The 27,930-nt window shown below is 38.2% G+C and overlaps 4 protein-coding genes across 9 annotated transcripts in view; 3 read left to right on the top strand and 1 right to left on the bottom strand.

Moving 5' to 3' along the window:
- Nucleotides 1-2,520, top strand: part of LOC5508048 (rotatin-like) — a 62,023-nt gene extending 59,503 nt beyond the window's left edge. Inside the window, exons 38-39 of one of the 3 annotated variants that reach the window (XR_007306194.1) lie at nt 726-1,074; nt 1,181-1,769. The gene's annotated coding sequence lies outside the window, so the exon portion shown is untranslated. Of the gene's footprint in view, nt 1-725; nt 1,075-1,180; nt 1,770-2,332 lie in introns of those variants that run through there. The other 2 variants (XM_048720496.1, XM_048720497.1) reach the window with 2 other exon arrangements.
- LOC116615294 lies at nt 120-16,868 on the bottom strand. 4 transcript variants are annotated; one of them, XM_048720503.1, is made up of 10 exons: nt 16,644-16,868; nt 13,188-13,409; nt 7,014-7,240; nt 6,143-6,348; nt 5,291-5,419; nt 4,560-4,820; nt 4,034-4,138; nt 3,210-3,394; nt 1,277-1,453; nt 120-1,013 (listed from the first exon to the last, which is right to left on the bottom strand). In XM_048720503.1, the coding sequence occupies exons 3-8, from the start codon at nt 7,198-7,200 to the stop codon at nt 3,275-3,277; spliced, it is 1,008 nt and encodes a 335-aa protein (XP_048576460.1). In that variant the 5' UTR covers nt 7,201-7,240; nt 13,188-13,409; nt 16,644-16,868; the 3' UTR covers nt 120-1,013; nt 1,277-1,453; nt 3,210-3,274. The 4 variants fall into 4 exon arrangements, with proteins under 4 accessions (XP_048576460.1, XP_048576457.1, XP_048576459.1 ...); XM_048720500.1 differs by having other exon boundaries at nt 7,014-7,215; XM_048720502.1 differs by lacking the exon at nt 13,188-13,409.
- Nucleotides 16,869-18,842: 1,974 nt separating this feature from the next.
- LOC5499508 lies at nt 18,843-25,001 on the top strand. Its single transcript, XM_048721119.1, has 3 exons — nt 18,843-19,135; nt 21,509-23,115; nt 23,951-25,001. Exons 2-3 carry the CDS (start codon nt 23,008-23,010, stop codon nt 24,638-24,640), a joined length of 798 nt encoding a protein of 265 aa, XP_048577076.1. The 5' UTR covers nt 18,843-19,135; nt 21,509-23,007; the 3' UTR covers nt 24,641-25,001.
- On the top strand, nt 21,485-21,859 carry LOC5508037. The gene has a single exon (XM_048720481.1). The coding sequence runs from the start codon at nt 21,485-21,487 to the stop codon at nt 21,857-21,859; it is 375 nt and encodes a 124-aa protein (XP_048576438.1).
- Nucleotides 25,002-27,930: the final 2,929 nt, after the last annotated feature.

Below are 27,930 nucleotides of genomic sequence, written 5' to 3'. Positions count from 1 at the left end.
CTCGGAACCTCGTACTCAAAACCCGTATACAAATGTGATGTGTTAGCTAGATGCTCCCTTTATCAAGTACATGATAATGCATGTGCGTTGAAAGAGAACTCCGTCAAATGAAACATTGATTCAGCATAAAGTATTGAGTTGTATTTAGAATACTACACACAGGAAGACTTAGACACATGTCACACAATTACTAACTGTTTACATTATTACCGTAAACACGACTAATAATAGTGATTATACAATAAGCAGAGGTCATTCTGTCTTACAAGGGCATTTTCCATTTACTATTTAGCACCGGCAAAGTTTTATGATTTAGGTAGAAGAGTTTGGATCTAATATCTAAACTATTATGTAAGCCTGGTATACAGTAAATAATCAATTACTGCAGAATATGAAATAGGAGACTTGCGCAAAGAGATCACGTGCCTTTTTGGGTGCGGTGACGGGTGTATTTATTTGGCTTGAATTTGCCACCCAAAAGGTCACGTAATCTCTCAGCGCAAGTCCTATATAAACAAGGACCCTTGTACTATTTTATTATGCTTATTGATAGCAGCCTATCATTATACGAGCATTGATTACGATTCATTACATACGACCCTACACATGAAAGGCTTTCCGAGGATCAAAGGTGAATCCAGCTCCGGTGACGTCATCATACCACCATCGCCCATCGCTTTAATCACTTCCGGTCGATCACTCTCTTCCGCTTTCTCTTTAACCAGCTCATCCTCTACCGGTTGTTCAAGCTCACCCTCTTTCGGTGCATCGTCCCGGTCAATTCCCGTATTTCGTGGCAAGATATTCTTCCTCACAATTTCCGGTTGGTGACCGATGTCAGCATCCCGAGGCTCATCGGACGCCACGCTGTCCATGTCACACCTGACTTCGCAGTATATCGGCTTTCCGGCCACGTGACCTAGGACCGTACCATGTACGTTTGAGCCGGCGCTTTCGACTTTGAACGCACCCTTTGCAATCAACTTGATTTCAGCCCTGGCTTTCATTGCAACCTGCAAATATAAATCATATTAATAACTCTCCTTTTTTATCAAATCTTGTGACGGATATTTGGTGAGTGAAAAATTATGATTATCTTTAACATTAGTGTTTGGACATCTTTTTTCCAGGGTAAAAAACCCCTTCATTGTTTTGCTATTCTAACAATGTATTCCGGCAGATTACCAGGGCCCTAAATTTCGTTTGGTGGGCTGGAAGCGACGGGTGATGGATCTTCTCTGAAACTGCGTAATGACCACAATAGCAGTATCAGTACCTTATTCCAGATCTCGGCCAGACTGAGAAGTTCCTTTTTCCAGTAAATAGTCAAGTCATGCTTTAAGGAGTTAATGTAGCCCGAGCATGTTTTTCTAGAATCAACTTCAGCGAAGTATTTTAAGGCTTCGTCTTTGTTGGAGACTGGCGCTTCGCGTACAGGATAGCGGTGGAGAGCCTGTGGGAGAAACGAAAATTTTGACCCGTAGATCAAAGATGGAAATATTGGCAGTACAAAGACAATCAGTAGGGAAAGAGAGGTGACATTAAGATTGACAGGCAGCTAGATAGACAGACAGACAATGGGAAAAGAATGGTGACATTAAGATTGACAGGCAGCTAGATAGACAGACAGACAATGGGAAAAGAATGGTGACATTAAGATTGACAGGCAGCTAGATAGACAAACAGATGTCCCACAGACAGTGGGAAAATACATTGTTGTAATATATAGATTAAGGCATTGCCTAAAAGCGGAGCTTCAAACGACCAAATCTTTGCTTATTTTTGCTTAATAATTTAAGAGATTTTAAATATTATTATATTTCTGTTTTGACGACGTCAAAGATTCCACAGATCACGCGACCAACTTGTTATACCACCCTTGACATGTACATGACACATAACAAGTTTAGTTGTCATACGATGTTTCGGTTTTACTTTATTGACGTCATCGATAACTTCACGTGACCATCTCATCTTATTTTGATGACGTACACAGGATACAAAGACGAGAAAGCAATACGTCAGCTTCTAGTGAAGACATTGGTACCATTGACACCAACATAACACCTACCGAGTTTGGTTGTGAAACAATGTTTTTTCCGAAAGATATGTCTTAGCTTTTAATCACATTTTTTGCTTTGAGTGACGTCATCGATGACGTCACAAATCACGTGACCACAGTTTTGCACTTCCCTAGACACATACATGACACCTGCCAAGTTTGGTTGTCATACGATGCTTTTAAGGGACGAACGGACATCGCGTCACAAAAACTCGAGTCGATGAGACCAATTTTGTTACCATATTTGTTTTATATACCACTTTTTCTTAGGTATGGGGCTCCGCTCACGCGGCGCATCGCGGGACATGAATCGACACAAGGTCGAAATTGGCTTTTTTGCTCTGACAAAGGGCTAATGCTTGAGACATCAGCAAAACTACTCTGATCTCAAAGAGACGTGAAGAGTGTGAAGATCTATAGACCGGGCCGGCAATATAGAACACATCGTACTTAACTGGCAGAAAAAGACACATTCGGGGATCATGAAAAGTGAGAAAAAGATAGATGGAGAAACAGAGACAGGTTGACAGTGCCTACAGGTTTTTAAAAAGACGCCAATCCGCCGTATTGCCAGGCGATATAAACAGGCAGCCATCTGATTGGCGAATGAATACAGCCATTTAGCAAGGATTTACTGAGGGGGGAGGGGTGCTCAGGAATACTTGTCATACGCAGCTAAATGCCCAAGACTTGGCTATTCTGACAGAGCAAAAAAAAGTGGCAAGTTTTCCCAAAATAAGGCCTGGTTAACTTTGGTTAGCTTGAATTTTTGGATAGAGGTTCCTTATGTTGCGTAAACCAACATATCAAAGTGTTTTTTTCTAATGGATTCGTCTTCGAGATGTAATTTTCAAATGTTCAAAGTATGAATTCTCCTCGTTTTTAGGGAGAAGTCGGGCTCTGATCAGAAATTAAGCCAAATTTGCTCGATAATATCTAAATTTTGTCAGAGGAACTCCTTGTATGCGGAATCTTGAGCTTATATATTGAGAATTGGAAAATTTCATGTTTTTTTTGCTCTGTCGGCTATTCTTCAGTGAATGAGACCGTAATTTTGTCGGTCGGAATGAGGTGGTGTGCGCGCGGTGTGCGCGCCCCCTCCACCCCACTCCCCCCCCCCCCCCCCCCCCTCCCAGTTATCCTTTACCTTTCCATCGACTCGCATGGAGTACTTGTACAAGCACTTGTTGATGTTGGCGTGTTTGTCGCCGTCTAGGCAGTTGGGCTTGACTGAGATCTTTTCTCTGTGTTCACCTTGTTGGCCCAGCCTTCCATCACATTTTGCACTTGCTTATCCAGTATATACCTTTCCACATTCAAATGAATTTTAACCTGAAAATTTAAAGAGCCCATCTCTGCTTTTAAACGTTCGTCAGAAAGGTAGTAATATTAAAATTTATTAGCTGAAATCGGGTTATCTATTATTATTTAAGGTTCTAATCAACCACACCTTTGTTGATGTTTTTATGCAAATACAAATTACAAAGTTTCATTCTTCATTTACCAAATTCACATCAAGCTTTGAAAATGAATGGATGTTTTTACACACGTTTCTGGGGTATTTTGCTTCAAATTAGGACCGCTTCTTGCAGTTATAGCCGAATAATAATTTGATAGAAGTCTTATTGAAATCGTTATCTGTTGTTATGATCTTGTGTACTTGTGACCTTTTTGTTTTTTGAGGGCCACATCATTAGTTTTATATATTCAGTGTTACCCTCAATCCAAAAGGAATATTTTTAAAACAGCCTCTACTAGCTGCTACATTGTCATCCTAACCAAGTGTGAAACAACATACATTTCCATTAGCTGATTTGAGGAAGCCAATGTGATATTTTCTATTAGATTTGGTAACTAAAGTGTTAACATTTATTTTTAGATAGATATTTCGAGATGTGCCTCCAATATTGAATGTAAACAATAGCAAAGGTGCTGTTGATAAGGGCTTCAGTATTATTAATCTACAAGTACCTGGTTGTAATAGATCCGCTCATAGGCCCAAGTAGCATACTTGTTATACCGAATACCTTGCTTGTACAATGTGTCCATGTAGAGCTTGAGCCGGTTGTTTTTCTCCTGTTATTGAAAAAAAAGGAAGGATCTTTATCTCCTGATACAGAATAAAAAGCTGAAAATTGAATGTTCTTCTTTTCCACTTTGCCCTACCCCTACCTTCGGCTACCTTGTCGACTAGTCTCCACACTTGTTGGGGCCTTTGGTAACTATCCATTAAAAAAATCCTTTTATGAAGGACCGTAGCAGGGGGTGGGGCACTGGGGGAAGTAGGGGCGTGGCCGTGTCCCCCAATATCTTCTCGGCACTGTGTGCGTTGAAATGTTATAAAAGTATTAAGTTAAAGGGACTTGAAAGTGAGGCAGAGAAGCTGTCAAATGCGAAGGGCTGTCAGTCGCATGTTAAAAGCAGATGAGTTGCACATTTTTGCGCTATAGAAATGCAGCACATTAAAATTCCTCATATCTTAACACATTGATGTTACCTGAGTGTCTGGGGCATCTTTGTATGCGTTGATAAGTGTTTGTAGAGCGAAGAGGTGCAGACTTGCGTAATCCCTAAATGGAATCAGGGCAGCCTCGAGCCTCCGTATTTGGTCCGGATTTAGATTGTTTTGGCCTCTATCAAAATCCCGCTTGAAAACCTCGAACTTGGGCGACGCTGCATCAATATCACGAACGGAGTCCTGTTGACATTTGAGTACAGCGCGCTCGGTTGTCTCGTGCATACAGTTTGTCAGGAATTTCTGAAACAAAAAAAGAGATAACATACTGCTATTTGCCCATTCATCATTTACAAACTCGCGCGCGCTCCGGCTCATAGCGGCAAAACAACAACAAATAACAACTTATTCAGCGCTTACGAATCAGCCAGAAAGTTTTTTTGATAGAACTGCTTAATTTAATTGAGAGATAAAATTTTCTCGCCGCGGAATCCAAAAAAAGTGGACCATTTTTTTCCGCGGGAGGGTGGAGGGTGGGGGTTCTGAATAAATAAAAGTTCTTTATTAAAATATCTCGGGTCGGATTTGGCTACATACCAGAGTGATCTAGCTTAGTTTTGTCTACAAATAGCACGACCATTGGGAACCGAAAGTGGACCTTCGGCCGCGGTAAGGGGGGGGGGGTGCGTTCGCACCCCCTGCACCCCCAACCTGGGTACGGCCCTAAAGTCGCTTATTATTTCTTCATATTAAGAACTAGTCCAAATATTTACCTTTAGAGAAGCAAATTCGTTATTGACCAATTTCGTCTCTAGCCCGAGTACTTTCGCATCAACGTAATTCTCCATGTCCTTTAGCCGGTCATTGATGTCTTTTGTTATCGCATCAAACGCTTTGTCAACCTGTGGACCAGCAATCAAAATAGTTATAGTCTTTCAGCCCATGTCAAGGTATGGGTGACAACGCCCCCAACCCCCTCCCGAGGGAAATAGAAATTCCGGGTATAGGAACTTTCAGATATACAGGATTTCTCGGATTTTTCAATTTTTTTAGCGATTTCTCTCACAAAAAACCCATTATACCGAAGTGTAAATGCTCGAAAAATATTTGTTGGAATTGTTAATTTACCTAGTGAAATTGCTCGAATTTTTTAGACACCCTGTATGTGTCTTTCACCAAACATCGTATTTTACTAGAAATTTTGGGAACGCGGGAGGGGAAAAAACTTTCGTTGAGCACTGTAGGGTCCACCCCCATTCTCTCGTCTGTCTGTCTGTCTGTTATTTTTGTCTGTCTGTCTGTCTGTTATTTTTGTCTGTCTGTTGTTTTTGTCTGTCTGTCTGTTATTTTTGTCGGTCTGTCTGTCTGTTATTTTCGTCTGTCTGTCTGTTATTTTTGTCTGTCTGTTATTTTTGTCCGTCTGTCTGTTATTTTTGTCTGTCTGTCTGTTATTTTTGTCTGTTTGTCTGTCTGTTATTTTTGTCTGCATGTCTGTCTGTTATTTTTGTCTGTCTGTCTGTCTGTTATTTTTGTCTGTCTGTTATTTTTGTCTGTCTGTCTGTTTGTCTGTCTGTGAATCGTTCTGTTTGGCGGATAAAATTCTCATGACTGTCATCGCGTCTCACCTGTTTTAAGATGTCGTCCGGCTTTGGTTTGGACTGTGCTGAAACCATTTCAAACGCCGCCCCGAAGGCTGCAAACGCTCCGCCGAGGATCTTCGCTACTTTGGCGCCCTTCTGAACTACCTCAGCTACCTTAAACATAGTTTTTGCCGCGCCGTTACCAGCATTAGCCAACAAACCGGAGACAAAAGTCAGAGTTCTTGAGAAACCTGCAAGCAATTTAAAGTATACCATAAGCCATCTCCGTTTCACTTTTTTCACCATCTTTATTGTTTTCTTTCCAGTGGAATCGGAATAGCGAGGTGTCAATGAGTTGAAAAAGAAATCCTTGAGTTCAACTATAAATTAATTGTTTAACAAACTCATGCATTCTTGTGCACAAACTCCGCAATGTTGAGTTCGTTATTAGACCCTTAAGATCGAGGTTTGACCAGTTCACCGCGAACGGCTATCCATAGGCCCCGATTTGCGGTTTCACGTTAGACGTATTACCATTTACTTAAGATTCGTGTGCATTGTATAGCAATGGCCATCTAAAAGGAGCCATCTAAAAAGTGTAAAAAAACATCGCTATAACAAAATTGGTAAGAAAACAAGGTCTTTGCATCGATAGGCTTCTTCTTTCTCTCTTCGTTCTCCTTTCTTCTCTTCTCCCTTCCCCCCTCCCCCACTCCTGAATTTTGCGCCACGGATCCTAGACAACGAAATTTCACTGGAAACATAGCCTCCCTCGCAGGCGTTTTTAGGCAGGCGTCGCTCGTTCTCTCTTCACAAACGAGCGAGCGACGCCAAAAACGCCGGCGAGGGAGGCTAGAGAAAAAGGAGAGACGGCTCGTAGGCTGTTTTTTAGTGAAAAATAAGCAATTAATCGAACCTTTGCATACGGGCGATTGGATATCCTTAATGTTTGGTATTCCTCCGCCAGGTTTGTATCCCTCATACTTGCATGTCCCTTCATCATCCCGACGAACGCGGAACTTGTTGCCAGCGGTCTCACGCGCTAAAATAGCGAGCAACAGGCCAAGTACCATTCCTCTTCTTAGTGGTGACGAGATCAGCATGGCTAGAACTAAGCGCTGAAGAAACCAGTGAATATAATATCTGTTAACACAAGGTTAAACACATGAAAACAGTAATTAGCCAGTCATCTTATAGTGATCTTAAACTTTATTGCTCAGAAGACTTCATTACTGTCTGTGTTTAGCATGAGGCTCTTCGAGGCAGGCAGTCATTACGCTAAATAAGCGAATTGTATTAGTAATTACAATCTTTTCATAATTCTTGTTTTTGAAATTTGAAAAGGCGACAGATGCAAGAAATTTTCAAATAACTTTGAAATCCGATATTTTGTTTTTATATCCCAGTGATGAATTTTCACGCGCGTTCATTGGTCACTTCGGGTCACGTGCACATTTCACAAGAAAAATATCAGTCGATAACGTCCAGCCAAAGTGATATTTGTCCGACACCGAGTAAATACGTTTTCGTGATGTCATGTTTCTGATCAGCGGCTTTGCTCATTAGGCATTTCAATTCGGAATTCGATCGAAAAAGCGAGAGGCGCGTGTTTGACACAGACGAAGTAGTAAGGACATTATAATTTGTCTATTTTAAAAGCAAATACAGAGGACTATTTCTGTGGGAGGACTGCCTGAAATTGCGAAACGATGGACAATGTGTAGTTCCAGAAAATATCCATACATACCCCCTTCCCCACATTGAGGGGATTGGGAATTCCGGGGAGGTAGGGGGATCAAACGCCCAGGAATTTCCAGAGGGGAAGGGGGGGGGGGGGGGCAAAATGCCCTTTTTCCTTAACATTTACTGTATTTATTTTTTCCAGGGGGTTGGAAATTCCAGAGGGGTGGGGGTCATACCTCCGACCCCCTCAATAAGGGGGTATGGATATTTTCTGGAACTACCCAATGACGGATTTTGGCGTGAAGTTCTCATTGCAAAGAAAACATAGAGCGAAGTTTTTTTGTTCGTTTCGCCTACTTTTTGTAAGGATTCTGCGGCATTCGTCCGACGAAGCGGAACTCATTGTATAAAAAGAAGAGGGGAATTGCTATCAGTTTCGCTTCTCGGCCAGCTGTTTATTTTTCGTACCATTTCTCATCCTTCGACATTATCCGCCGATATCCCAGCTACCAGGAGGTTTAATTACTAAATATACAATATCTTTTACAGAAAACGAACAAAACTAATTTTCCTTTACGAAAACTAGACCCAGGCAACCGCAGTTAATGATTCCTCCCTCCTAGATAAAGTCGGGGAAACTATTGGAATTTATAACGCGTAGTAAAAGATAATAAATAGAAATATGTATAGATAACATAATAAGAGCACGCCCAAATCATTCAAGAAATAGAGACGGATTCAGTTGTTTATTAATTTGTTTTTGGGGATCATATTTATTTGGCCGAAATGCACTTAAAGAATGTGCGATCAACCACTCCTTTGTTATTGTTTACAATTAGATATACAGTGGTTCATTTGCAATAAAACTAAAATAACATAATACAGGGGCTCATAAGTAGGGGCAATCATCTGTATAATATAAGTGTCACAGCGTTTCCTAGGATCAGGCTATTTTAAGACGCACGGATTAGCCAATTAGATGACAGGGCGGAAAAACTGACTTTGTCTCAAGGAATCCAAAATGACGACCGAGAGGGGGAAAAAGACACTTTCTTTTCAAAGTCTTCCTACGTCGTCATATGCCTTCTTATTTCTGAATCCTTTTTGTCGCAGAGAAAGAAACATTCTGTGACTAGCCTTGGATCATTTATTTCTCCATAAGTGGACCAAAACGTTTTTACGAGGACATTTTTGCTTGCTCTTGCAAAGCAATAAATTAAATTTGGAAATAAGTTAAGTGATCATTTGTTTTGATATAGAAATTTTCTTGCTGAGAGGCCATATTATCATTCATAAGGTGTTTGATACTGCTAGTTAACCAACAATAGTGTAAGAAGTAACATATGGAAGTTTATGTCTTGTTTTTTGTTTTACATTTATATTAATTAAACCAGCTCTTCAAAACGGTATAAGAAAGAGTTTAGTCATGATGCGAATAAATATCAACACTCATGACCTGCCCTGGACTCAACTTGCTCTGATCTGGTAAGAAATTGTAAAAAATAACCATGTAAAAGTAAAATAACATAAAATTGAAAATGAAATCAGATATTATAAGATTTTTTCTTAGACTGACATAACCTTTTGTTTTTGTACATAGACATGGGATCTTATATGGATTGCGATGCTTGGTTTCCTTTAGTTTGCTGTTAATGGTTCTTCATCATTGTGCAAATTGCGTGATGATTATGATGGTTATTTCATCAGTCCATTCATTTCGTGTCAGTGGTAGCACTCTGGAGTCCATTTTTAGTGTCCTAAGATTTGCAAGTGGTGACAGCATCTCATATGGCCAAGCCTTGGTATGCCAATCAACCGAAAGGATTTACAATGAAACAAATATTCAGAGGAAGGATATAGAAATGTCATGATCAATGTAGATGTGGCTACAAGTTAAAATATAAATTGTTCAATTTTTTTAGTGCACATGCCTAGAAAGTAATAGCTGTTTTAACATTCCATTTTGGTTTGAATGGGTCAAATAACATTTGACCAAGAGCTCTGCAAAGCCCTCCCATAACAACATTAGGTTAACATATTCACCTTTTATAGCTACCAACTCCCTTGCCTTAGCTTCAAAATACCCAGTTTGTGGCTATTATTTCCTGGTTTGATAAGATGTTAAAAAATCAAGGCAAATAAATCAATAGCATATTTTATACTATGACTTTGATAACCAGGATTTACAAGCTTTGATTTGTTGGTGCCCTGCTTCAGTCTGTGAAGAAAAATCTGGCCTTGCATACAAAAAATGTCAGATTCTTAGAAGTTGTGTTAACGCCATGCCAAATGAATGTTCACAAAAAGGGCTAACTTAAGCCCAGGAAGAAAACCACTTGACAACTTCTATCCTGCTGGATCTTGTGGACTGTGTCAACAGTTAGAGACAAATACAGACTTAGGGACAAATACAGACTTTAAAAAAAAGGTTGACACCATTCAGAGGTGCTTTTTAATACACTATATTTTGGCAGGCCAATACCTGCAGTTAATATTTAATAGTAAGAGTAGCATGTTTGCAAATAATTAACTAAAAAACTGATAATTATAATAGGGAGTTGTGTAAACTAACTTATTTTACAGTAAACAAAAGTCAACAATAAAGCTTTTTGAGTAGCAAAACACAGTCATGAATGTAGCAGATATTATCATTAAAAGAAAAACTTCAGGATATTTTCCTTATCATTACCTATACTATATATTACAGCAAAGTAACCGACTGTTATTATTACAGGGAAATAACAGACTGTTTGAGTGGCAGCACTCAAACCAGATCAGGACAATGAGTCCAGGACAGGTCATGGGTGTTGAAACAAACACAGTTCCAGCTTTGAAGAGCTCGTTTAATAAAAATATTTAACAAAAACAAGACATAAACTTTCGTATGTTACTTCTTACACTATTGTTAGTTTACTAGCAGTATCAAAAAACTTATGAATGATAATATCGCCTCTCAGCGAGAGAATTTCGAGATCGATATGACGATTGTAGTAAGACAAGCGTCGTTTTGCCCATTCTCGGCCGCCATTTTGGATTCCTTGAGACAAAGTCAGTTTTTCCGCCCTGTCATCTGATTGGCTAATCCGCGCGTCTAAAAATAGCCTGATCCTAGGAAACGCCGTGACACCTATATAGTACTAGAATGTGGGGAAGTTGATTGCCCCTACTTATGAGCCCCTGCATAGTAACAATAATAATAAATAAACAAAATAACCATTCATGATTGAAATCTGATACTTTATTAACAGGGCCGTAGCAGGGGGTGGGGCACTGGGGGCACGTGTCCCCCCCCCCAAATATTTTCAAAAATGATAAGGAAATGACCAGTAGGGGCGTGGCTGTGCCCTCCATTGTTTTCTTAATGTTTCTGTATCGTGCCCCCCCCCCCCCCCCCCAATAATATTTGATCAATAGTTGCTTTGTTACTTGCCTTATAAGGCGATGGAAATGGATTCTTTGAGTGGCGCTCGGTATTGCGCGGGAGCATAAAATGGCGGCGTGATTTGCCCTCTTTAATGTCGATAGTTCAAGATAAATGACCCAGCGATCGTGCGTATGCTCAATGCAAGTTTTCTGTCTGTTCCTCTTTTGTAGAGACCCTTGAAGAAGGCCAATGACGCCGCCATTTTATACTCCCGCTCAATGGCGAGACACACAAAGCATCCATTTCCATCGTTTAATTCAAGCAAGTAACCAAGATATTTACAATCAAATATCGGCAATAACATATCAGACCTCATTCGTAGATTTTTATCACGCAGTTTCCTTGCGAATAAACCGCTGCATTTTCAATGATAAACAATAACAAAGGAGTGGGTGATTGACATTCCTTAACGAGCTATTCATTGTGAATTCCCCGGGATTTTATTTAGAGTGGTTTTCAAAATCCCATGCAACAAAATGTAATAGGCCAGAACAAAGGAGAAAAAGACATTACAGTGTTTTAGTACTAAATAAGCAAAAAAGTATTTCACAGGTTTTTGAAAACCGCTCTGTCCTGACTTAATTAATCTTAAGAAAGCTTTTTTGAAATAACTAAAGAATCCGTGAGCGGCGCTAGCAATGATAGTAGAGGGTACATTTTTAGGATGATTTCGATTAAGAAAGTACGGGATAGTGCTATTTTGAGGGGTATTTTGAGCTCGTCCTTGGTCGTCTGAAAGGCCCATTGAGAATTTGAGTGCAAATGTTAAATGGAGTGTGTCCGCTGAACTCAAAGCCTTCTATTGTGATATTTGGTCGCACTTAATTGTAAAACAAATCATCAATATTTTACATTTCCTCTCTAAAGGTAGTAAGAATAAATAGTCCGAAGTTAGCAGTGTTTTTTTTTTCATTTAGAACAAAAGCATTTTTGTGTAATTAAAAAACACCGTGGGACATTTTAATGTTAAAACTATGGAATGTGGATATAATCTTGATATTGCCTTCCAAACGTGTTTGTATCATACAGACCCTGAATGTGGAATTCGTTATCTCAAAACCTTAAGGAGGAGAAAGCAACAGTTCTATTTAGAGGTGAGCTCGACTTATCCGCGTATAGATGACTAAAATTAGTCTCTATAGAACTTGACGTCTGTTCGAGTTTTCAGTGAGTTCGAGTTTTCGGGGTTCGTCAATGTTTTGTCATATTCTAAAACATCTTTTTATAATCTGTATCATTACGCAAAACTTTAACCAGAGCACGATTCTCGTACGGTCTTTGTTTCAACATATTCACGATTGATTCATAGTTAAAGAAAAAATCAGCCCTTGGGCTTGTAAATGGTCATGGTTCATAACTTCTATTCAAAAACGCAGTACTAAAAAAATGTCGAGAAGATAAACCAGTCACGATCTTGATACATAAAAGTCCATTCTAATCCCGTTATTCCTGAAATTGTTTTACAGAAATCCCAAAGTATGCTATCTTCATCCGAATCTCTCCTCTCGAAATTACCGCACTATGATCGCAAATTACCGCACTATTCGAAAATTACCGCAGTGATCGCAAATAGAGAAACGCTGATGCCCCTCCAGAATAAAAAAGCCTTTTATGGATTCCATAAACCTGTAATTACAACTAATGTAAGTGCCTATGAAAGCGAACTAGCAAAATTGCAGGTGTGATGTCATATGCAAAATCTGTTGATTCTAATTCTATCAGAATTCAAGTTGTCTCAAAATGATTACGAGCTCCTCGAACTTTCCCATAAAAATTGTGAAACTTTTACAATGTAGAAATTACAAAAGAAAAGATATTTCCGTGTATTTAACCTAAGCGAGCGTACGGCATATGCCCACTAAATATGAAAAGAATTTCTTATTCGCCTTGCTAACCATTTGAAATCAGGAATACTTTTTTCACTCTAAGTTAACGTTCCCTTGGGGCTACAAGCGTGTTTGTGTGTGTGTTACCTTTACTTACCTTTTTTTTTTCCTATGAACTTTATTCCCAAGGCGGCTTCACACGCGAGGAATGCTCGAAAGAATACAAAGTATCTAAGCTAGCATGATAATATCCCCTATCTCTTGGGACGTGACAAAATCCCTGCCAGCTTTCGTTCAGCATGAGAAGTCTCCCCTCCTCTTCGTTTCATCTTGTGCGCATAATTTGGGTATCATTCATTCCTTGCAAATGCACTGATCGCTTCAAAACACATTGATATGATTCAATAGTCTTCACATATTTACATATCTCTGGATACCCAATCTAGGATTAATAATTAGTACTTCAAGGGGGAAAATGATGATACTTAAGAAATGTGCACCAAAGACAACGTTTTAAAATACAGTCTTTTTGCAAGAAAACTTCAAAAATAACCATTTACCAGTGAAGTACGATTTAATTAACGAGATTTGCTAAAAAAAATACCCGCATAAAATGGCATATGGAAATTGGAGTTTTATTGAGTGTGCCGTATGCGGGAGCGTAAAATAGCGGCTAGGAGGGTTTATTTTTATATCGATATAGCAAATCTCTTCTTTATCTCTTCTTACATAGAAACGAGTCAGAGATATAAGAAGTTCTTATTTGTTTGGCTCATTTCCATGTCCTTGGGTTGATCGAGTGGTTCATTGAGCTCTTCGAACTCTTGAAGTAGAATGTTCAATTGACTGTAACTAATATCATGTCTTATTACATGATTGACACCTTTTACATTGTTCTTGCAAGTCCTTTATTTCACTAAAATACCTATGAATAATGTACATTCTTAAAGAAGGGGAGGGCTTGATGTATCAGCAGGGAAAAAGTGGGGTTTAATAAACTCATTAAATATGAATGAGGTTAATAACCAGAATACTAATGAGGAGGAGTAGGTTAAAAACTAGATATTAACCGTGAATACTAATGGAGGACCATCATATTAAAGTCCATATAACCTTTCAGAGTTAATAGACTTTGTCAATTCTTTATATTTTCATCTTCCAAATGGTGTGGTTCGTATGGACCCTATAAAACACGCGTTCGCACGAATAATCTGTAATATTGAGGTATTTTGGTCAACCTTCGGAAAAAAGGCCGTGAACTGAAAGGCCCGGTTCAAGTCATTTGTGACGTAGAACGAGATGTCAACCATGAGAAAATTTGATGCGCGCGCTAAACCGGTTCCCGTCTTCATGTCTTCTTAGGTATTGCTGAAGAACGTTGTGTGGTTACAAGTTTAACCGTCATCTTTTTATCTAATGATTATTTAACAGGAAACAAATCTGCAAAATTTAGCAGATAGTTTTTAGTCTTTGAATTGTTTTTGCATTGTGCGCGCGCGCTGCATCGCAATCAAATATGGCGACATTCTCACGAGCGCTCGCTGTTTTTGAAACCTACAACAAAACGATATTTTCTTTTTTCGCATACAATTCTCGACTTTAAATTATTCTACGCTTCATTGTGGGTAGCATTGCAATAGAAAACAATTCGCCAATACTTTGTGGTATTGCCGTCTCTGAATTTTAACGGATTTAAGGAAAATAAGTTGTTTCAGATTTTTCCGCCAAAACATGGAATTATTCACTCGATTCAATCTCCTTTCGCGCGGCCAGGAAAATTTTCAAAGATCTGTAGAAAATTCAAATTTCAATCAAATTCAATTCCCTTTTCAGAATTTGAAAGTTTATCTATGCTTTGTTTTGGCTAGATTGATATTAATGAAAGGTTTTAAGAACTTTAAACCTTGAGTAGAAATGAGCAAGAAACACAACTTTTTCGCCACAGATTTGATCACAACAACGATTGAATGTTAACAATGCATTGATTCAAATGTCATTAAAGCAAAATTTGTATTTGTTACCCTCAACAATAAGTTCAGCCAAATTTTATGTGCAATTTTGGAAAATTATTCCACAAGCAAAGTTTTAGGCTGTGGTGTGGCTATCTGAGGCGTCTACTACTCGCTCCGCTTGTTCATTGTCGTCGACATTACAGTTCTTGAGAATCGATAATTGGCGTATTTAAAATAAGTCGTTCTTTTTCGCTGTCAGTCAGCTCCATTCTCGCATCATACTCACACTGAAACTCCGAGTTTGCAATTCAACTCACCACGGTGATCCTAATTCCTCAGTTCCTAATCAGTTCCTAGTCAGTTCCTAATCAGGGTCAGGGGGTACTTCGTAAAAAAATGTTAAAAACCTCATTTACCGAGTAAAATCAGCTATGATTTATAAAACTATTTCAGCAATTTTTGTGGATTCTAGACTAGTCTAGTAGAGTCTAGACATTGACAAGACTTGTCTGGTTTCTGGTTTAGATGATTGCAATTTTCTATGTAATACACAAGGAAATAGCTCTAATGTGACTACAAAAAAATAATATCATGTGTTTCTATAATGTGTCTTTATCGATTTAGCGCTTATTAATTGCTAACAGTAAGACCACCCGTAGAAATCACGCTTGGATCAAGCGCTTGGTAGTCACGCAAGCTATACCAATAACTAACTGCGCTACATCTAATTTACGGATAGTAGAAACTGGACCTGAAGTGACGGGATATAATTTGAATCATCCGAAAGAAGGGGAATTCTTTTAAATTTATCAAAATTCATAGAGATTTGCATGATTTTGAGACCAGTTTTTAATCGGTTTCTACTCGTGACCGTAAGTAGAAATTGTTTCCTAACTATAGAAAATACTTTCAAACCTTTCACACGCACTTTTAATGCACAACACATAGTATAATACAACTGAGTAAAAACTCAGGGGTATGAGTGAAAACTCAGGGGTACAAATTTGGATTTTTTTGTACAAATAGGATCGCCTTTTGAATGTTTTGCACTATTAATGACTCAAATAGAAATTTAGCATAAATCCGCTAAATAGCGCAAAAATCGATGTTAAAAAAATAATGTTGGCGTATTTCCAGACGTACTATCCAATTCTTTACAGAAAATTGATAATTTCGATTTTTTTGTTAATGAAAAATCCCCCCCCTTACCATTAGGAATTGATTAGTACCAATACCAATATATTTACAAAAATAACTGATGCCCTTTTTTTTAAATTTGCGGAGAGACATGACTTATACTTATGCATGATGGGGATCATAGTGGCAAGTCTAACTTGACCATGTAAAAAACTTTTGTACATACACCATTTTCTACCTTTGCTTCGGCGCAATGCGTTATCCTTCAATTTGTTTTAGAGAGAGCAGATACACCTTTGTTGTTACAGCAAATGAAAGCTTAGCGGTTGTCTACATATATACGCAAAGGACAAGGGTTTAGATTATTTCGATTAGACATTACCAATAAGCGAATTATTATAATTATTATTTAGATATCGAATCCTCTTGAAAATTCATGTCGTCGCCTAAAAATCGACAAATAAGCAATTCCGTGTTCCCTCGTTTTAGTAGAGCTTAGGGGACCCTACAATACAGTTACTCACCAAGTTTTGTCCCTATCCCGAAATACAATATCATCGCGAATGAAGTATTTTTAACCCGTTCTCTATCACAAACCAAAAAACTTGCGTGCTCAACCCGTAATTATTCATGTTGTGGACCAGGGAAACATTTGCACGTGCGGTATCCAGTCACTTCGTCCACAAACCGTGTCGTCCACAACCAACTCGTCCACAAATTGAGTCAACTCGTCCACACATAGTTTTCACAAAAATGTTAGCCTCGGAGCATAAGTGTTTTATATAAAAAGGTCTAACGTTTTAATGACGTCATCGATGACGTCATTAAAACGTAAATACTCATATCTCGGGATAACTATTGTTAGGTTTCTGCCCAGGTATAAATGAGTTTTGAATGACAATCAAGCAAGGAACGATTAGGAAGAGTTTTTTTTTTATTCTACCCGCGCTGTGTAATTAAATTTAAAAGTTAGATTTTGACCTCAAGAAAATGTGTCCTAAGTTTGGTCGTGTCACAACTCTCGTAGCTCAAGATAAGATTTTTCCTAGTTTTGATGTCGTAATCAATGACGTCATGTCACGTGTCCATTTTGCTGGACCCCCTTTGACCTCAAGACAACTTGGCCTAAGTTTGGTCGTGTCATAACTCTCGTAGCTGAAGATATGATCCTAGTTATGATGACGTAATCAATGACGTCATGTCACGTGTCCATTTTGCTGGACCCCTTTGACCTCAAGACAACTTGGCCTAAGTTTGGTCGTGTCATAACTCTCGTAGCTGAAGATATGATCCTAGTTATGATGACGTAATCAATGACGTAATGTCACGTGTCAATTTTGCTGGACCCCCCTTGACCTCTAGACAACTTGGCCTAAGTTTGGTCGTGTCACAACTCTCGTAGCTCAAGATATTGATATTCGTATTTGGTATGACCTCATTGATGACGCAAAGCTAAATGACACCCCCCGATACACCCCCTTGACGCTTAGACGACTTACCCTAAGTTTGGTTGTCTTGCGAATTGTTCTTTCGAAATCAATCCAAATTCATGGTTATTTAAGAGTGTTCTTACATTAAGCGTTAAGTCCGTTATTACATTAAGCGTTAACTGTTTTATTACATTAAGCGTCGATTTGTTGTTACATTAAGCGTTAGTGTTATATTACGCGGCAGTTGTTACATTAAGCGGTGATACACATATGCACAGTTATTCGGAACCAATTCGACATAAAACATTGCATTAAAACGAAGACAAATTCAACACGAAAATTTCGCTCTTATTCTTTTAATACATCACGAACCCCGTCGTAACTAGCACCGAATTAATCCCTGGAATACGCAGATTAAGGATTGTTTAGTTATTTTTGTGCGATTTAAGTGATGCGGCTAAGATTCGAGACCGCCCCTTCGAGACCGTTGTGTTGTTTAACATAAAATTACTGCCGACACACATTCAATACGAAAATTTCGCTCTTATTCTTTTATTACATCACGAACCCTTACGCAACTAGCACCGAATTAATCCTTGGAATAAGTAGATTAAGGATTGTGTAGTTATTTTAGTGCGATTTCAGTGATGCGTTTAAGATCAGTAATTTCTTTCACGCCGCTTTGAGACCGTGGTGTTGTTTAACAAGAAAACACTGCCGACACACATTCAATACGAAAATTCTCTTTTTTTTGTATTCTCTGTATTAAATTTTTTTTTTCTTTTTTTTTTTTTCGTTTAGTTTGATGGGTATGCTGTATTGGGAAATAGTGCAGTATTGTTTGTATAATGTTACAGTGTTGAAAATAAAAATTAATAAAAATAAATAAAATAAACAATTGTAGACGAGTTTATTTTACACTTCTTTTTCCAAGCAAATACATTATAGAATTGTCCACCTCTGTTTTTGCGTTACTAGAAGGGAAAATATATGGCATCTAAGTACACTTTAAAAAGTTACTATGTACTATTTTGGTATGTCGGAGATTTGCCTGACCCCATTTGTTCCGTTATATAAATGATAGCAAGATAGTGGAGTCTCTGTGCTGATTTCCACAGAATTCCTTTTGTTTCTCTTGATATATGATATATATATTTTTTTGCTGCGGTAAGTCGAGTTGCTCGATTTTTTTCTCGGCCTAAGATTTGCTTGCTCTTTTTTTAGGATTTTTTGCTTGTCTTGATTAATAAAGGTCTGGCGAAGATAAAAACTGGTAAATCCTACTTGTCAGAAAAGATTATTGACCATGAGGTCAACTGGAAAACACCAGCTTTTGAGGTCGCACGGGTTCACCCGTCACCAGAAGTTCCTCCTCTCGCAGGAAGGGGTCTTTGCCGTACCAGCATAAAGGTCGTCTTTGATCAGTCCGATCCCAAGCATTTCTCTCCCCTGATGGTCTACAGCGTGTTGTAAACATGAAGGTCGAAGTGCAAATCCTGATCTTCGTGTTCGCATGTGTTTGCTTGTATTTCGCACGTGCCGCAACTCCATGGGGACCAGTTAAAGAAAAACCCAAACACAAACCTGTAAGTACTCCGAGTCATGTTTGTATTGCTGTCAACGCTAGAGCTTTCTGCCGTTCCCCTTTTTTTCGGATATTTGGTTAAGTTCTTTAAGCGGCCCTGATTAAGTTCAAGCGGCCCTGAATTTTCTAGAGCTTTCTATCATCCTCATATGATTACGTGTGATATCATATCTTTTTTTAAATACCTATTTGCCAAAATCCAGTCAGAATCCTAGTCTATCGTGTTCATATTGCTTTCTGCCTGTGTGATCACAGATTGGATAAATGAAATTTTTAGTCCGTATTGTCTTTTTTTTCAACTTTGCTACCGAAGCAACCGATGCTTCATTCTATATATAGTGGACAACACATTGCAAAAAATAAATAAATTTTCTAGAGTTCATAAACACTCCACTTCTCCACTTAAAATGTCTTGCAGATACATAGAATATAGAATACAACTAATGTGCTGTTTATTTTTATTCTTAATCCACCTCAACAATTGCGTTGTTGGTGTCCAGTCGGTTCTAAACTTAACTAAACAATTCATTTCGACCATTTCTGTCTGACGACTTCCACAAGCGGGGTTTGTTTGCTATAAGGTGTGCTTGTGCGTTTGTGGACCAGCCAATACTCTCGTCCGATCCTTCACGCGGAGTGTAGGGGAGATGAGTGAGGCCTAAAGGTCATATGCTTACACTACAGTTGCTGTTGCTACGTCACGCGCTAGTCGCACGTCACGCTAACTCGCTTTCGATCGGTCTGTCTCCCCCCATATTCTGCCATAATCGTGCCTAGTATATTCATTGCGTTGCAAAGCGGGCATTTCCTTTTCGCGCGTAAAGCGACATTAACGCAATGGTTACGCACCTCATAATATAATCATCTGGACTGAAACTCATTTTTTTCCCTGATTTTCTATATAGGTGTAAGTACCTGTTTTTTTCTCAATTACTAACTGTTTCTCTCTATTGGCCCGACGTAACTACTTGATAGAAACTTGATAATAATTGGTATCAATTTCCCAAATGGTTAGCAATTATTATTAGCAATAGATAACAATTGATACTCATTCAATTTTTTACTTTATCAATTGATTCGGCACATTCCAGCTATAAATATTATAGTTGGGGGAGTGTCACCAATTGTTATCAATTTTTTTACTTGTAAATTTCCATCAATTAGAATTTTGATTATCCATGGTTATATTCAACTGTAATCAATTTTTATCAACTGTTACACTTTTTATCAATAAGACTCACCAAAATTTTGATTATCAATTGTTAACTTTATATCAATTGATAATTATCTATTAAACTGATATCATTGAGGTTCACCTAAAAATAAAATGCGCGTGCCATATTTTTGGCAATAACAAAAAAATGCACATACTAAGATTCGTAATAACTAAGCTTCTACCTATTGCGTTTTTTTTTCTATAGGGAATTTGTTTTTTTATTTAGTGACCGGAATAAGCTGATTGGCCTTTTGTATTTACCGAAAATGTTAGTACATATCGCGCCTAGATTGACGCAATACGTCTTATTTTCGTTAGCATATGTCAATCTTTAAAAGTAATACACCAAGATAACTGGAATTCGACTCTGGCAAATTTTATTCGTTTATAAGACTTCTTCAGGGCAGACGAAAATTTGGCAGAGTCGAATATTAGTTTTTGGTGTATTGTATTCATTCTTCTGGTTTACGAACACGACTATTTGGGCTTTTTGTATTCAATCTTTAAAAGGGTATCTCATTTTATTCATATCGTATTAAAATCAAGACTTATTTTATTTCAATTTTGCTGTATGAAAATTGTTTCTGTATTTTGGCTATTTTGATTAAAACACAATACGCAAAAAATGAGAACCCGTTCCGAAGCAAGGCCAAGTTCTACATGTCTGCCAAAACAAAAATCGGGCCAACTCTTGTGTTCCAACATTAAACGCGTTTCAATGTAAAGTTCAAAATAACTTTTTCTCACTGATTCGAGTATAAATTTATGAAATTTAAAGACATTTCTCTTTCCACAGAATAGCACCTTAGTTTGTGAGGGCGAAACGAAATGGATCCAATGCAAGATAAAATACCATCTTGACATAAAGGAAGTGTTCTGGGGCCGAGATTAGATATATGTTGAGCCATGGCAAAGTCTCTTGAATATTTTAGGTGTTTTCCTTTTCAAACAAGAACTAAAACACCTTTTACTGTCACTAACTAAATGATTACGAAAATACGTTTTTCCTGTGTTTACCTGCACCTCTCTTTTAGGGAAAAGACTCGATTTTATTATTTTGTTCTTCTTACATCATTGTGTGTTACTATAATTTCTAAAACAATAATTTCTACGATAAATAACAGAACAGCAAAAATGATATGCGTCTGTATTTCTCAGAACGCGACGCTGGTATGTGAGGGGGAGACGAAATGGATCAATTGCAAGATAGGGTACCACCTCAAAATACACGACGTGTTCTGGGGACGAAATGACAAGACCACCTGTCCGACAGCCCCGCCCTCTTTACAGACTGACAAGATGTGTAAAACAAACGCCGCAAAGAACCTCAAGAAGGTGCGAGACGCGTGCATCGACGAGGAGGGGAAACCACGAAGGTTTTTCGAGATTCCTGGGTCTGTAAAGTTCTTCGGTTTCTATCCTAATTGCCAGGAGGTGTTCAAGTATGCCAAGGTCAAGTTTAGTTGTGTTAGGGATGACGAGAAGTCCAAGAAGAAAACCGGGAAATAGATGTTTTTAGTGACGTCACTTCAGCGGAATAGATCGGTAAATGAAAATGGGACATGATACCCGTCGAAATAATATTTCTGGAAGTCAGGGTTGTTTTGTTCATGACACACTAGATATGTCCCAATTCGACTCCTTTTGCGAAGCAATTTTTTTTCTTTTTTCCAAAACAACGAAGGAAGAAATTAGAGATTGGAAAATATCGAATAAGTGTATTATCAGTCTCGCGTTAATTGTCATATTGATAGACCTGGTTGACTATGTGTGACAAATCTTATACTGTTACAAGAACATAACAATATATCAGTGCAGCCAAATGAGATGTGCCTTTAGCATCGAACTAAATCCACTCAGTTACCGAAAGAATGGCTACGTTCTATTGCTAAAGCGATAAATTATTTATGATAAGGTATTTTTACAGGTTCTATTAGTACTACTGATAGGTGTTTCACACCGAAAACTATGTCGTGAGCTCTTATTCGGGGTTAATCGGAAATGTTTTGTTTTCGAATGTTGGGAATCCTGTGGCGTGCACTAGGGTGCACCTCGGCCATCGCGCGCCACAGGACTCCCAATATTTGTAAACAAAACATTTCCGAATTATGACTTTTCGTGGGATTTTCGTTACCGATCCCACTGTTATCAAATATCTATTCTCCTTGTAGGTACGAGTTATAAGGAGTCGACTTTTTTACTATACAAAGATAGCAGCAATAGGTAATCGAATTCATATACATCTATTTCAAATAAAGTTGCACTCAGAGAATCTGTGCATCGTAACCCGCAGTGCATCATGGTTATCAAGTAAATAAGCAAATAAGCGTAAATAAAATAAAAATACAGGTTTCAAAAGCTTTAGAATTTATGTTTATTGTTCTTATGAACATTCACACGGCTTTCAGATACGATTCAGCCGTTTATACGCTACCCATGAACCACCGCGGGTTACGACACATGGATTCCCCCGAGAGCAACCCTTTTTGAAATAGGTGTACCAGTCGTTATGTCAGAGAAACAAAAAAGGCAGCCGCCGACATTGTTTTCGGTGTAAAACAATAATCCAACACCCGCAGGTTTTCGCGCTGTTCTGACTATAAATATTTAAGGGCAGTAAATGGAAAAGTAGTTTTGTTTGTATAAACTGTCACAATATGGATATTCTTAAGGGGATTTTCATCGTTTTCATCGGATGTATCCACTTTGCCGACGCCGCCGTCACTCCTTGGGGACCAGCGAAGGAAAAGCCAAAACATCACCCGGTAAGAAGAATATCTTTTTACCATTTGACAGCAAGAATAATGGGTCAGAACCTAAATTCAATAAGATACTATGTTCAATAGCCATGAATTGAATCTTTTCAAGAAAGTGCACTTGTATTCAATTGTCAGTATTGCTAAAGAAAAAGACGTTGAAACCATATGAACGAGTTTATATATAAACACCACAGCAAACGAAAATGTGATGCTTTGTCCTGTCTGTTGAAGAAAGACAGCTCCCCCATTTAGCAGGTGACCTGCTTTATTGTAATTTTTTAATAAAAGCTTAAAACCAAAGGAGGCTGAGGGGTAGGATTAGCAAAAACTAAATCAATCGTGTATTTTATTTTAATATCATTATGCTTCTATATGGGCTTTATTCAATAGAGTCGTTAATATAATGGGAGAATGAGTCACACAACAGTCTCGCACAGTCCCGAGACAGGATAAGCAGGTTTTAAACTGATTCCCGAGTACAAAGATATGAAAATACATTGCGTTCTGGGAAATTAATTTACATCCGATCTGTCGGGCAGGAAAATGTAATAGTTTCATGGAGGAGCTTCTTTTAGATATATGTTGAGCCACGGCAAAGTCTCTTGAATATTTTAGGTGTTTTCCTTTTCAAACAAGAACTCAAACACCTTTTACTGTCACTAACTAAATGATTACGAAAATACGTTTTTCTTGTGTTTACCTGCACCTCTCTTTTAGGGAAAAGACTCGATTTTATTGTTTTGTTCTTCTTACATCATTGTGTGTTACTATAATTTCTAAAACAATAATTTCTACGATAAATAACAGAACAGCAAAAATGATATGCGTCTGTATTTCTCAGAACGCGACGCTGGTATGTGAGGGGGAGACAAAATGGATCAAGTGCAAGATAGGATACCACCTCAAAATACACGACGTGTTCTGGGGACGAAATGACAAGACCACCTGTTCGACAGCCCCGCCCTCCTTACACACTGAAAAGATGTGTAAAACAAACGCCGCAAAGAACCTCAAGAAGGTGCGAGAAGCGTGCATCGACGAGGAGGGGAAACCACGAAGGTTTTTCAAGATTCCTGGGTCTGCAAAGTTCTTCGGTGTCTATCCTGATTGCATGGACGTGTACAAGTACGCCAAGGTCAATTTCAGTTGCGTGTTTGATAATGTTACAGGCGTCGAGCCGCCGCGACAGTCGTCGACACCTCAGCCTAAAATCACGGGCACTTCCCAGCCATCAAACCCAACCGCAACCCAACCCCAAAATCCAGCCATACCCCAACCCCAAAATCCAGCCATACCCCAACTCCCAAATCCAGCCATACCCCAACCCCCAAACCCCCCGTCTGGAGGACAGCCACAGCAAGTTGTCACATCCCAACCTCTGAACCAAGAAGTACCACAGCCAACAAAGCCGTTACCGGCTAGTAAGGAAGCCTCAAGAAAGACTAAAAAATCTGCTGCTTCAAAACATAGAATTCTGAGTGTACGCTTACACAGGAAACCCAAGAAGTCTTTTAAGAAACTGACAGCATAAGCGTGTGACTTTATTTGTCAGATGTTATAATCAGACATTTTTCGAAGTTGGCGGTTTTACAAAACAAAGAAATAATTTTTACTCAACTCGTTATCTATGTTGAAGATTTGTATAATTATATATATTAATATTTTAATAATTGATTCGACCACACCCAAAATAGGGCGTGACGGTTCTTTGCTTGGCGGTGGTCATTGTCTGTAAGTTTGATGGTTATTACCTTAAGCGGTTAATGAAATACGGAGGGGGGGGGGGCTTTTAGCATCCCCCCAGTCACAGACGGCTCAAAAAAGCCCAGTCTGAATAGGGTTAAGAGTCGACAGCCATCGAAAAGATAATAAAACGTTGTTTCCATACCATTTATTGGAGGGATTTTGAATGTTCACAGCACCCTACAGTAGAAGTTTCCAATAGGAATTAATGTCATTGGGTTTATTTATCTGACTTGAAGATATTCATTGTATGATAGCGGGAGCCAGCGTAGCCGTTATTAAAGAGTCACATTTCTTCCTTTTTCCACTCCCCATTGACATTTTGACTAACATAGGTCAATGAACATGGTTTGGTTTGAAATTAGAAATTGGAATTAAGCACTTTCAGTAATTTAGGATTGGCCTCCATTGCATACACAGCCAGTATTGGTGGATCGAGGGTTTCTAAAAACAACAGGCCAAAGGGTGGGTGTATCAATATGTATGCATGACAGGAGGTATATTTCTGGAGTTTGTCAACACATTCTTCTGAATAATCAGTTGTGGTACATGAAAACTGTAGTATGGCATTTAAATCTTTGGAATGCTGTTACATCCTTTATATTTTCTTCACAAGGTCAAAGCTGGTTAGAATTCTGCTTTGATAAAAAAAATTACATAGTGGAAATTCAATGAAGGTAGGTAATAATTGACCATTAGACTCTTGAAAAAATATTTTCTGTCAACTAAGACACCTTGAACTTTTACAGCCTTTTTCACACCAAGGTTTAGCATTTGTTAACTTTTATACTGTATATTTAATATTAATGAAGAAATGCTTTCTTGATCCATTTGGAGGGGCCAATATAATTTATAATTACACGGCAGTAAAAATTGACATATTCTCAATCTCATAAAAAAGCCCATCCTAAAGACACCAAAAAGGTGTTAAATGCTGGCTCCGCTTTTAGGCAGTGCCTCAATGTATATATTAAATCGTACTATGGAAATCAGTACATTGAAGGTCCCTATATTGACCCCATTGACCCCATTGACCCTCCTGTCTGTCTCGTCTGTCTCTTACAAAAATGCCAGCCCATTGCATGAAACCTCTTCAATGTATAAAAAATATTATTTGAATAAAACTATTCGAGAATAAATATAATTCAAATAAAAGCAAATATTAAGATGTTTATTGCTTATGGAAGAATATGTAGTGAATATGTATAGAAAATATGTATAAAATCAAACCGCATTGCACCAGGTTACTTCCGGTAGATTATGTAATAATATCCGATTATTTTTACTGATAATATCGCGGATTCAAACAGATTATTTTGTCTCTTGTCGGTTGAGGTTTCCGTTCTCCGGGAGTAAACTGGTGTTAATGCGGCTTCATAATTATTTAATAGTCAAGAGCCCATGAGACGTTTTAGAAAATTACATTACATTAGGTGATTAGGGGACTAGCGCTAAGAAGTCAAGTGACTTTTTGGGTGGAAATCTTGCGCGCGCTCAGGGTTTTTACGGCAAAATGACGAAACAAAAAGCAAATTTTTCAGCGCTTACAAATCTGCCAGAAAGTTTCTTTGCCAGAAAGGGCTTATTTCCATTGAAAGTTTTTTATATTTTCTTCCTTGTCTGGCGTGAAGGCCGCAGCCATTTCTGGGGTTTATTTGGTTGAATTAACAGCCAAAAACGCTGTCTGGTCTTATCATCTTTCTACCTCCTCATGCGGCACTTATCTATTGATATGCTGCAACTTATAGCCTTCTAGTAGGCCAACCAATCAGAATGAAGCATTGATGATGCACCACTAGGTTGATTTCAACATTATATCTGCTAGATATTCTTCATCTAGTGTCATACTAATTTCTTTATTAGCTGCAGTCGTGTAATTCTTTATTCTTATTTGTTCATTGTGTTTTCGCGAAAATTATAATTTTAGAATTTAAAAATGGAATTCAAACAATTTGCTGGAGTATGATCTTTTTTAAAGACGGTTTTAGTTTAACGATGTCAAATCATGTTTGCAAGATCTATTTCGCCATCCAATTTTTTTTGGTTTTAGGTTACCGAGGTTCCTTGGACATCGTGATGAAATCTAACACCTGATTTGAAGTAAAATTTACTTTTCTTTCAAATACATAATCGCGATAATCTAGGGGTCGTATTCACTGTTTTATTTCGTCTTTATTTTGATGAGAACGATTCTTTTCAGGACCCACATGATTCTTTCACACTTTCCAAGTATAAATAAGATACATGTTTGCAAGTTGTTTTACAGAGTTCTGCCCCATCCGTGGTTGAACTGTCAAGAAGCTTAAAGGTACGTTTTAATATAAACTTTATATTTTCTTTTCACATTCTTTAATGGACTCCCAGCCTTTAACATGAGTCTTTTTCACCGTGATGACCAGAAACTCAGACATTAGACTAAAATGGTGCAACGGACTAGACTCAAAAAGCTGTGGAGGCTGAAGGACTCATTTCATCAGCTTTTTAGTGTTTTGCGAGTGTCCAAGTTGGGATTAACTGTCAGCATGTAAAATAGTCAAATAAATAACCTTTAGAATCCTGAGAACTACTTTAAAAAAATTAACTTTTACATAAGTTTTCGAGTTTTTCTTGCCTCTTTAGATGTTCATTCAGCCCAACAACAGAAAATAGATTTTCAAAATGGTTTCTCAGTTTCTAGCCACCCAAAAGTCGATTGCAGATACTTAAGTGGACTAAACCTTTCTGAAAAACCAGGAAACAAAAATAGTTTATTTCTCAATGTTGGTACTAAAGCCAGTAGCTATTAACCTACTGTTTTCTCTTTTACATTATAAAACAATCTATGATTCAGCAGAAGTCGAAGACGTTACTTACTCTAGCTTTTTGTTCGAATTCTGCACAATTATTTTATTGCCAGGCCCGGGCAGGGGGCTGGGCACTAGGGCACTGACAACAGAAACAATTCTATCAGAAACGTCTATCTATCAGAAACATCTATCAGGGTCTTAGTTTTGAATAGCCCAAAAAATAAGCAGATATAATAACCAACAAAAACCTTTTTTTACGGGGGAGCTCTCTCGTTTAAGATTCTAAAAAGGC

Source organism: Nematostella vectensis, chromosome 13 (genome assembly GCF_932526225.1).
Source record: "Nematostella vectensis chromosome 13, jaNemVect1.1, whole genome shotgun sequence".
Classification (NCBI taxonomy): domain Eukaryota; kingdom Metazoa; phylum Cnidaria; class Anthozoa; order Actiniaria; family Edwardsiidae; genus Nematostella; species Nematostella vectensis.
The sequence above is the reverse complement of the archived record's forward strand: the minus strand, read 5'-3'. Positions and strand labels throughout refer to the sequence as shown.